The sequence below is a fragment of the Marmota flaviventris genome, chromosome 5 (genome assembly GCF_047511675.1).
Source record: "Marmota flaviventris isolate mMarFla1 chromosome 5, mMarFla1.hap1, whole genome shotgun sequence".
Lineage (NCBI taxonomy): Eukaryota > Metazoa > Chordata > Mammalia > Rodentia > Sciuridae > Marmota > Marmota flaviventris.
The window spans coordinates 60,611,702-60,623,047 of record NC_092502.1 but is presented as its reverse complement, the minus strand read 5'-3'; the positions used below and the strand labels follow the sequence as shown (position 1 = coordinate 60,623,047).

The following is an 11,346-nucleotide window of genomic DNA, read 5'->3' as shown; positions in this document are numbered from 1 at the left end:
ACCTTCAGCAGGGTTGCTTGTCTAAAGCTGCTCAAGAAGGCATAAGAGTTAGGTAGCAGACATTTATGAGATATCAAGTTCTCCAGGCTAGGTAGGTACGTCTCTTCTCTTACCCCAAGATTTTTTTTTCCTGTGAACTGTCCTCAGTTCCCAGGTAAGACAATTGGGACTGTAGGGTAAGGGTGAAAAAGGAGCTAAAGAGACACAGGAATAGTTTTTATGTTCAATCACCTCCTCATATATGTTAATGTAGAAAATAAGTGTATTTTAAAATACCAATATATCATAGCAAGAACATAGCCAACAGGGTCAGAGACAGTAAAATGAACCAGTTGCAGAGGTGGGCAATCAAAAGTGGAGTGTTGAAAGTGTAGAGCAAGTTCAAATGTGAAGATGCACATTTGTCTTAGGATTCTGTTGTGTGAGAATAGAAAAAAATAAAAATTAACTGAAAATGTTTTCTACATTGTACTTTTATTTACTGATAAGAAAAACATCCAGACAAGTGAAGTAAGCTTGTCTGAATTCACATAACCTGTGAGCAGCTGAGCCAGGACCAAAACCCAAGACTGTACGGCTTCAGTACAAAAGTCTTTCACCAAACTAACTTCCCAGTTAGGGAGAGTAAAGGGGAGAACTTGTCAAAATCCAAGACTTGGGGTCCTTTCAGAAATGCAGTTCAAATTATATGTTTGAGATAGAAAATGCATAAATGTCAACATTACTGAATCAACTCAACCTACCTCTGTACTTTTATACAGGAGTTTTACATGCAGCTTTAGGGCTTAAACACATTAATATAATACAGGTTCTGGGAATTGATGTTTTGTGTTATTTTTTTTTACTCAAATGTTCTTCCATATCCTTTATAAAGAATTACTGTATGGTCATAATTATGCCAACCAGATATTAGTGATTTCAATTTCTAATTACATTATGCGGTATAATAAGGAATATGTAAATCAGTGCTATTCTGTATACATACTTTATTCTACTGATCAATGAGTTCATAACTTCAAAAAATTTTCACACCATATTAAAAATGCCTTCCCATATATAATTATGTTTGTTGAAAAAGGCATCACCATACTAGAAACATTTAATCCCTAGGAAAATTTTATCTATAAAGATGCTATAAAGATGTTGTCCCATACTCATCAAGTTAATCAGGTTCCTGGTTATTATTAAGGCTAAAGCTAATATTGAAGGCTTTTCTGTGGTAAGTTCATTAAGATTTTATGGCTGTATGAATTCTCTGATGTACAGTGAGTTGTGACTTCTGAATGAAGGCTTTCCCACATATCACACATTGATAGGGTCTTTCCCCAGTATGGATTCTCTGATGTAAAACAAGGTCTGACTTCTGGGAAAAGGCCTTTCCACATTCAGCACACATATAAGGTTTCTCCCCTGTATGAATTCTCTGATGTCCTGGGAGGTGAGACTTCTGAGAGAAGGCTTTCCCACATTCAGTGCACACATAGGGTTTTTCTCCAGTGTGAATTCTCTGATGTCCAATGAGATGTGATTTCTGACAGAAGGCTTTACCACATTCACTACACGTATAGGGTTTCTCTCCAGTATGTGTTCTCTGGTGTATGATGAGCTGTGACTTCCGGGAGAAAGTCTTCCCACATTCAGTACATTCATAGGGCTTCTCCCCAGTATGAATTAACTGATGTGTAATAAGTTCTGTCTTTCTGCTGAAGGCTTCTTCACATTGAGCACACTTGTAGGGTTTCTCACCAGTGTGAATTCTTTTATGTATAATGAGGTGGGACTTCTCACAGAAGGCTTTTCCACATTCAGTACACTCATATGGCTTCTCTCCAGTATGAGCTCTATGATGTATAATAAGTTGTGACTTTTGGGAAAATGCTTTCCCACATTCTCTACATTTATAAGGTTTCTCTCCAGTGTGAATTCTCTGATGTATAATAAGGGGCGATTTCTGGGAGAAGGCTTTCCCACATTCACTGCACTCATATGGTTTTTCCCCAGTGTGAACTCTCTGATGTATAATGAGGGATGATTTCTGAGAGAAGGCTTTCCCACATTCAGAACATTCATAAGGTTTCTCCCCAGTGTGAGTTCTCTGGTGTACAATGAGATGAAACTTTTCACTGAAGGCCTTTCCACATGCACCACAATCATATGGTTTCTTTCCAGTATGAATTCTTTGATGTACAATAAGCTGTGACTTCTTAGCAAATGCTTTTCCACATGTAATACAGACACAGGTTTTCTCCTTAGTTTCAACATTCTGATATTGGATAAGGGATTGTTTATTGCTGAAAATGTTTTCACATTGATCATCATCACAGAGTATTACCCCATTGTGAATTCTCTCAAGATCAGAATTGGACACACTGTGACTAGATAATTTTCCAAAACCCAAACTCTCATTGAGGTTTTTTCTTGAATTACCCTTATAAAAATTTGGTAGGCCAATATTTGGTTTTAAGTTCTTTTCAAATGTATTATATTTGTGGAGTTTTTGTTCTGATATATCTTGTTCTATGTACTCATCAAATACTCTTCCAAATGCATTATATTTATGACCCGATGCCTCAGTTGTTATATTGCTACTGACAAATGTGACTTGCCTGAAAAGTTTGTCTTGATTTCCCTGACAACTCTGCAGCTGGCTATCACGTTGGCAGACTTTTAATATGGAGTAAAATGATCCATCTTTTGTGACTCCTTTCAGTATCTTATTATGGAAGGAAACAGTCTTCAAAATATATGATTGGGAGTTATGAGAGTTACTCTTCCTTTCTAAAAGAAGGAAAGATAAAATCAAAAAGTCATAAAGAACAATTAAAAGAGTCAAAGTAGCAGAACAAATGGATAATCCAACAAAATTGATGAATTTAGACTATGAGTTCATGGTCTGGCATCTCAGAAAATAGTCCAGCACATAATGATTGGGTGAATAGATAAAGTATTGAAGAGAAAGTATTCATATAAAACCTAGACTTCAAGGAGATAGAAAAGAGACTTTGATCTTGACTTATTCTTCCAAGATATTCCTATTTTCCTTGCTTTCTAAATAGAAATTATTTTCACTTTTTGTATTCTTTTTCTTATCAACTATTTGTTATTTATAAATTAACCATTATTCTGCCACCACTTCAAAGAAACTAGGTCTCTTATGTATTTAAAAAACTTTAACTCTCCTCAGTTTTCCTGACTAACAACTAAAACAAACAACAGAGAAACTCAAGTACTGCTATAGATTCAGTATCAGATTCATACCAAGAATACACATGTGAATTTAACTACTCCCAATAAAATGCCTACTGTATGCATCAAGTGAAACTAGCAAAGTTCTCCCAGAAACGCCATATCTTATTAATTCTAAGGTTTTATGAACAGCTCTCTTCCACAGTTTCCCTTCATCCTCTTCCTTCAATCTCAGCACTTATGTCATTCAGAGCAATCATAGCTGCATACTCAAAAAATGCCTTTTCAAATTCTGCCACATCTCTTCAGATTCTAAATTTTTTTCTGAGCCTTAAAATATAGTAGCTGTATTTGTTGTTTAATTGTGTATTCATGTACCCAGAGGTCTTACCTCTTAAAGTACTTAAACTACTCTTATGTACTTGTAAGGGCTTTGTTTTCTATTGCCTTTATAGCTCTTTCACATCATAAAAGGCATACTTACATAATTTACACACAAATACACAAATAACCATATACATATTTATAAATATGGGGGGGGGGGATTAAAGAAGAAATAGCTTTCCACTGAAAGGCTCACAATTACTTTTAGTTATTTCTTAAATGCTTACTAAATGCCTATAATTATTGGTTGAATAAATATTAAATTCTCAGCATAGGAGCAAAGAATAGATTTCAATAAGAATAATATATAAGCCTCAGGCACCAAACAATTAAAAAACAAACAAACTGATATTGCACTTTCCTTGTCTCTCATGTGCATGATTTCCATCTGGATAGATCCAGTTTGGTATTTCTCTCTTTATGATCCATGGATCTTCTCCTTGTTCCAACTTTGAGATGACATCTGGTTTGGAAACTGGATATCCTATTAAATGGAAATCAGGAAGGAACTGGATTGACTGCACTGAAGGAAGAAGAGAAGGTACAATTTCAGGTGTTCTAAAATGAAGTTGTCTATTTAGCCCTCAACAAAGGGATGACCTCCATTTGCAAACATATGAAGGTCATGAAATTCATATGTATCAGGAACCAACTAAACACAGTAACTGATAAAGAAAGGCACTTGCTTATACAACTGGATTATACAGGGAAGCCATACTTACCCATTGAGACCAGATGGCTGAAGTTCTCCAGCATCACATCCCTATACAGGGTCCTCTGAGCAGGATCCAATTGCTGCCACTCCTCCTGGGTGAAATCCACAGCCACATCTTTGAATGATACTAACCCCTGTAATAGTACATTCCTATTCAATGTGAAACGATCATTTTCATCATTACCACTGTAGTATACAAAACTATACCCACATCATAGTTTTTGAGAGAAACAATGCAAAGCTCTATTTTTAGCAAGAAAAATCAGATCAGGAAAATGAAGAGATAAACCATAAAATGCCTATCTAATATATATGGTAATTTAATAAATGATAAAGATAGCATTCAAGTAACTGGGAGGAAAAAAGATTATTCCATGAATGTTACTGAAATGACTGGTACAGTCAATAGAATAATATTAAAGCAATATGTTATTGGTTGAAATGTTTCTCCTAAAAATAGATATGCTGAACTAACCCCTAATACCGCAGAACATGGCTTTACTTAGAAACAGAGTCCTTGTAGATATAACTAACTATATGAAGTCATTAGGGTTGGATCCTAATCCAATATATTTTATGTCTTTGTCAGAAGGAGAAATTTGAGCAGACAAGGACAAAGGGAAGATGATGCAAAGAGATGCAGAAAAAAAAAGTGGCCATGAAAAAGTAAAGGAAAGAAACCTGGAATAGATTCTTCCTTCACAGTCACATAAGGAAATAACCCTGAAGACATCTTGATTTTGGACTCAAGCCTCCAAAACTAAGGCAATAAATTTATGTTACTTAAGTCAATCAGTGTGTGGTGCTCTGATATGGCAGCCCAGGCAAACTAATTCATTATATCTTATACCTTAGAAAAGATAATAAAATAAATTGTGGTGGAAAAAAATTTAAACTCTAAGATGTCCTAGAGATCATAAAGTCAGAAAAAAGAAAAACTTTTTATTTACAAGTATAGGGCAGAGAAGTCCTTTTGAAATATCAACATTAAAAAAAAAAACCAGAAAATAAAAGAAAAACTACATTTACAGAATCATAGAAGACCAGTGCACTAGAAACTAATTAACTGACTCTCATTTTTGTGGGAAAAAGATCTTAGCTTCCTCCAAACCTAACTGCTCTTTTATAGACATGCAACAGCTAGCAATATAATGAAATATACCAATTACAATAGTAACAAAAGATAAGAAATCTCAAATAACAGGTACAACAAGAAATGTGCAGAAAACATTTATGAAGAAAACTACAACAAAGTTGCATGCCATCAAAATAAATGATTTGGGTAAGTAGAGAGCAATATAGTGTCTGGAGGGAAAACTGACTGTGACTTATGTCACCATTATTTTCACAATAGTTGTCATCTAATAGTGAAAAATAATCTAATAGTGGAATGATTTGTTATTATTTTAAGCTACTTTTCAGGAAATTTCCTAAATATTTATTTTCTAAATACTCCATTGTTATTAAGTGTTGCTTTCAGAATGAAAACAAATGAAGTATTGTTTCAAATATCAGCACTTCTCTTCTTCAAAGCCTCTGTGGTTTCCCTCCTGGCACACAGAATTAATCTCATCTCAGCCATCTCAGTTGTAAACTTTTTCTCCTCCCACATCTGGTTCCCTATGCATCGCCAAGCTGCCAAGCACTTTGCCCATGACAGTCCCATTTAGTTTCCTATTGTACATATGAGAAAACTGAGAACTGTAGTCATTAAGAAACTATTGGCCAAAGATTATACACAGAAAATATGATTGATTGATTAATTTTCAGATTTATAAGATTTACTCTGAGTCACCAGCTTGGTTCATTGCTACTCACTTCAGACTGCCTCCTTGATATGGAAAACATGGTCTTTCAAGTTCTATCACTTCAGTCCCATGCATAGGCAACCTCTCCATGCAGCACTTACCTCTTTAGTTTTTCCTCAAATCCTCAGCTTTCCTAAAATTATTTTGTACCTACTTTTACAAATGCTGCCTCCCATCCTCACCCTATTTCCTTCATAACCCAGAGGTCAATAATCTTTTAAACCTCTTTCCTGCCTCCTTACAAAGCTGTTGGCTCCTCCTCTCTGTGATGACAGCACACTGCTTCCCTGCCTGTTACAGAGCTTTTCTGTGTTAACCCATCTCTTCATGCCACTTTTCTTAGCAGTGCTCTCAGTAAAGAAGAATGCCTAAATTTTCTTGAGATATTCAACAGCTACCCAGTGCCTATGGCATAAATTGAGCGCTCGAGAAAAAATGTGCTGAAAATGAACGAAGATTATAAAATTTAAAATAACTAAAACTCATGGTCAGTTAAAAGTAGTTTTGGGGCTGGGACTGTAGCTCAGTGGTAGCGCACTTGCCTCACATGCATGGCCCTGGGTTTTATCCTCAGCACCACATAAAAATAAATAAATAAAAATAAAGATATTGTGTCCATCTCCTACTAAAAAAAAACATTTTTAAAAAAGTAGTTTTGTATAGCAGTCGGTCATACTCTTTTGATCTGAAAAGTAGTAACATGAGAAAGATAATTAATGTAGAATGTAGAGGAAATACATTCTTATAGCAAAATGTATATTATAATTCTAGCATTCTGATTGTGCTTTATTAATGATATTCAAGTGCTTAATATACTAAATAGATATATATTTTGTTAATTCTGAGAAAATATGGTATATAATCAGTGAAAATTTATACTTTTGTCATCTGTAAATAATTTTTACAGCTTGGGTGGCTGGGAGAATGGAAATGCCATTTAGAGAAGAAAAGTGACAGAGAATTGGGGCAAGTGTTAGAGGGAGAAAGGAAGGGGAGAGGCAGAAGCAATGCCTTCACTTCTGAATGGTTCAGAAGATGAAGCCCTCTTCCTGAAGGAACAAGCATTTATTCAGCTAATTAAACAGGGTAGTTGGATTTATTGGGCTAATAAAAAAATCTATTCTTATTCTTTAAAGAAGTGCTAACTAAAAGGAATATAAAACTAAAGAGAAAAATTATTTTAGATTTTCTAGAAGTTACATCCAAAAAGTTATTTTTAATAGTATATATTTATCCCTGTATACTGCCTCAAATATCATTTCAATATATAATTAGCTTTAAAAACTATTAAGTGGGTTTTCTGGAATTTTATCTTCAAATTTCAGTACATACTTAACACTTAAAGCATTTTAATTCAGACTAGCCAATTTCAAGTCTCAATACCACATGTAGCCACTAATGGCTACTATATTGAACAATAAAACTCACTGCTCCTGACATCTAGGAAGAAAAATGAACTCATCTTTTTGCAACAGAACTCAGTTGAACTTAATAATACGCAAAAAGACTACTAATGTAAAAGCTGATTTCAAGATTTGACAATCACAATGATGAGATAATAATAGCTAATGCACACAGTAGAAACCATGTCCCAAGCATGCTGCCTGCTCACTTAATTCTCACAACAACCCTATGAAGACTACCATCTCCATCGTTACAAATGAGGAAAAAGTTCCAGGCAACCAGGCCAGAAGAAATATTATGCATCTGATAAAACAACAAAGAAGAATGTTATGTACTGACATGGGCAGATAAACAAAATGTATGTGAAAATCTTATACTTCTGTCATTAAGTCGAAAACCAGGTTGTGAAACAAAATGTTCACTATAGCATCATTTTTCCAAAAGGAACATACAAGAAAATAGGAGGCATTAAGATTTGCAGGGTTAGAAATAATAACACTGAATATCTCAGGGAAAGGAGGCATTAAGTTAAATAGACTCTGTTTTTAATTTTTATTTTCTTATTTAGTTTAAAATTTTTATACCATGCAGAAGGCGAATGTTGATAAAAAAAAATAACACATATTTTTAAAAATGGAAGAGCAGAGAAGAAACAATCAAACTGGAGAGTAATCCGACAAATTCTGAAACCACAACAAAGAACACAGAGCACAGGAAGTTTTGCCCTCCAAACCTTTGCCAGTTAAATATAATTTAAGAACTTTTTTTTTTTTTTGAGAGACATAGGTATTTTGGAAGAATATTCAAAATGTATCTGTCTTAAATTATCTAGATTCTACCTCTGGATAAATTAGACTCTAGAAAGTCTTTACAATCATTTTCTCCTCTAAGGCAGGTGTTGACAAATTTTTTGGTAAAGATAACATTTGTGACATTGTAGGCTATCCAGTCTCTGTTGTAACTACTCAACCCCACAACTGCAGCTGGAAAATAGGTATGGATAATGTCAACAAATATGACTGTGCCTCAGTAAGACTTTGTTTGCAAAAAATTTGGAGAACTGGATTTGGCCAAAAAATAAAATCCAAGTGTTTGGCTAAAAAATTATCATACTTCCCATTCTAAAAAACATAATTTTAAGACACATGTACTGGTGCATTTACCAAATGAGTGTTAAACACTGTGTATCTAGAGAAAGACCCAAAATAGCCTTTTTTTTCCCCTCTCTCTCTTTTTGTCTTATACAGCAAGAAATATTTTCTTCCCATAGGAAATTGATCTGCTTTAGGAAATGCAAATCATGAAATCATATAACTTATGATGTCTACTTCTGTAAGAAGGGACAGAAAAATTGATATGAATTTAGAAAAACAGTTTTGAGCCAGATTTCTACATATTACTCAGCAACTCTTTCTAGGTCTTGATCATTATTATTTCTACCTTTACCCTAAGCTAAATTTTAAATACTTGTGTTTTTCCATTTGACTGGGTGGAAATCCAAGGTGGTAAATGTTTAAAAAGCAACTTACCTGAGACTTCATTTTCTGCTATCTTCAACAAGAACAGATGCCAGAAAAAACAAAACTGGTCATCAGAATAAAAATTTCACAGTCCAAATCCAGAATGTAGCACAGCATTCAGCATTCTAGAAAACACCACCAGGTGAAGTCAGGTGGGTAATGGTCCACCTTGTGGGAGAAGGTTGAGAAGGTTATTTGAACCTTAGAACTATCAGCAAACACCATTTGGAGAAGGAATCAACCATTAAATTTTATTTGTTTTGCCTTTAATATGATCACAAAAAACTCAAGACAAATTTTTTTCTTTTTTTAAACTTCGATTCATGTAAGGATATGTGTTCAGTTGATTTACTAAGAGTTGTTCCCCCTGGAAGCCAGCAATTCTACTTAATAATCATGGGTAGTTATCTCCTAAGGGTTCTGATATTTTTTCTAAACCTAGCAAACCCTCTTGCCAAATCAATATTGATGAACTAAAATGTTAATTTTAAGACATTTTCTGCTGAAATTTTTATTGCTGATTTTCAACAGTGCTGTTGTCTGTGTACAAAAATGGTAATAAGTTGGATCCACCGATAAAAGGAAATATTCCACAATGCAGGATGGTACAAACCTGGTAAATACATCTCAGTCCCAGGAAGAGTCATGAGTACAGGGCTAAACTGGTTCAGAGCAAGTGGGGCTTCTATGAGAGGGAGACCATTTTATATGGGGTATCCCAGGCTTTATCAAAACAGACCTGGAAGGAAACAAGACAGTTATTCATGTCCTGCAACTCAATAATATGTCTCTTGAGTAAAATATAAGATGATTTCAATGAAAGAGGGGAGCTGAAATTACACTTTCATAATAATCCTCTCTCTTTGGGTTTGTTCGCTAAATGACCATTTCTGAGGAAAGACATGAGGTTATGGGGACAATGGGAGACTGAGAAGATGTGACCAGAGCTTGACTTCTACTCAATAGCTGCCTATGACTGGAAATTTAATGTAAAGGAGAGCCTTTCTTAGTAAATCGCGGCTACTAGGTCGCCCTGACTCTATCATTGTTTCTTCCAAATTTCGGAACCCCTAGCAATCACATGCTCCATATAGACTCCCCCTTCCTTTAGTCCATAGCCCCCCACCAATCGGATTCCTAAGAGCGATCTAAGTCATTGTACCCTGTTAGCCCTCCTTCACATCATTCCTGACTCCACAGACACCCCGTCATTCCCCAATTGTTAATCAAACAGCTCATCCATCCCTGACTCAGAAATAAACCCAACACTAACGGTATGCACCTCCCACCCAGTGATTTCATAAACCTCCCATCCCAGACCCGGACTGACGCGTTCCTTCCCATTATCAATCCCACCGACTCGCTCATCACTGGACACGTTCCTCTTCTGACCCCCAGCTCGATTACTAGGTCCCGAAACGCCCATCACGGCTTAACCAGGATAGCTGTCACATCCATAGTAGCAACTCTCCCGCTTCCTGTCGGTGGGCACCTCACCGGGCTCCCGAGCCTGCGCCGTTCCGTACCAGGCGGCTTTGTTCAGCGGGCAATATGGCTGCTCTCAATTGCTCTTAGGCAAGGGAGCCGCCATTATGAAAGTCAAATTGGTTCCGTACAAACACCGGATTGGCCTGGAACCGGGCTGTACCACCACGCTAGAGAAGTGGGGGAAGAGGATGAAGAAGACTACCATAAGAACAAATGAGCTGCGCATTTTTGCAGAGAGATTTTAAGCGGACACTAGGAAGGAGTTTTATTCTTTTGTTGAAAGAGGAATAATTTAGAACGGTAAAATATTTTCTTTAGCGCATCTACACACACGTGTTTGGAGTCCTCTCCCGGGTGATACCACATTTGGGACCGAAATCTGGGGGTGGAGAAGGGATAAGTAGTCTCATCAAGACTTTAGTTATGCTAATACTAATGATAGGGAATTGTTCTAGGATAAGTGCAATTTATAGTTATATATTTATTTACCATAATAATAAAGTTTGGGGGGCAGAATGAAGGAGAAACAGGATACTTGAGAGTTAGGGAAAAAGAGGCTGAAAAACTAGGACAAGGAGAAGCAGAGAATTTGACTAACCAGCAAAGGAGAGGCAGGCTAAGAAGAGATTGGCAACTGATGAAAGAGAGAGAGAGGAGAGAGGAGAGAGGAGAGAGGAGAGAGGAGAGAGGAGAGGAGAGGAGAGGAGAGGAGAGGAGAGGAGAGAGAGAGAGAGAGAGAGAGAGAGAGAGAGAGAGAGAGAGAGAGAAGGGAGGAGGAGGAGGAAAGAGGGGAGAGAGAAGAGAGAGAGAAGAGAGATGCAGGGCAAAAAGAAAAGGTGAA

At 36.2% G+C, this 11,346-nt stretch overlaps 1 protein-coding gene across 1 annotated transcript; it reads right to left on the bottom strand.

The window, feature by feature from the left end:
* Positions 1-455: 455 nt before the first annotated feature.
* Znf300 (zinc finger protein 300) lies at positions 456-10,502 on the bottom strand. The gene is made up of 6 exons (XM_027949347.2): positions 10,378-10,502; positions 9,631-9,756; positions 9,027-9,185; positions 4,293-4,419; positions 3,928-4,054; positions 456-2,774 (listed from the first exon to the last, which is right to left on the bottom strand). Exons 3-6 carry the CDS (start codon positions 9,036-9,038, stop codon positions 1,229-1,231), a joined length of 1,812 nt encoding a protein of 603 aa, XP_027805148.2. The 5' UTR covers positions 9,039-9,185; positions 9,631-9,756; positions 10,378-10,502; the 3' UTR covers positions 456-1,228.
* Between the last annotated feature and the right edge of the window lie 844 nt (positions 10,503-11,346).

Excerpts from the sequence above, each read along its gene's own strand:
- Znf300 (XM_027949347.2), bottom strand. Across the intron at positions 4,055-4,292 it reads CAGCCATCTGGTCTCAATGG|GATATCCAGTTTCCAAACCA; the intron begins GTAAGTATGGCT and ends TCCATTTAATAG. Across the intron at positions 2,775-3,927 it reads GCACATGAGAGACAAGGAAA|GAAGAGTAACTCTCATAACT; the intron begins GTGCAATATCAG and ends TCTTTTAGAAAG.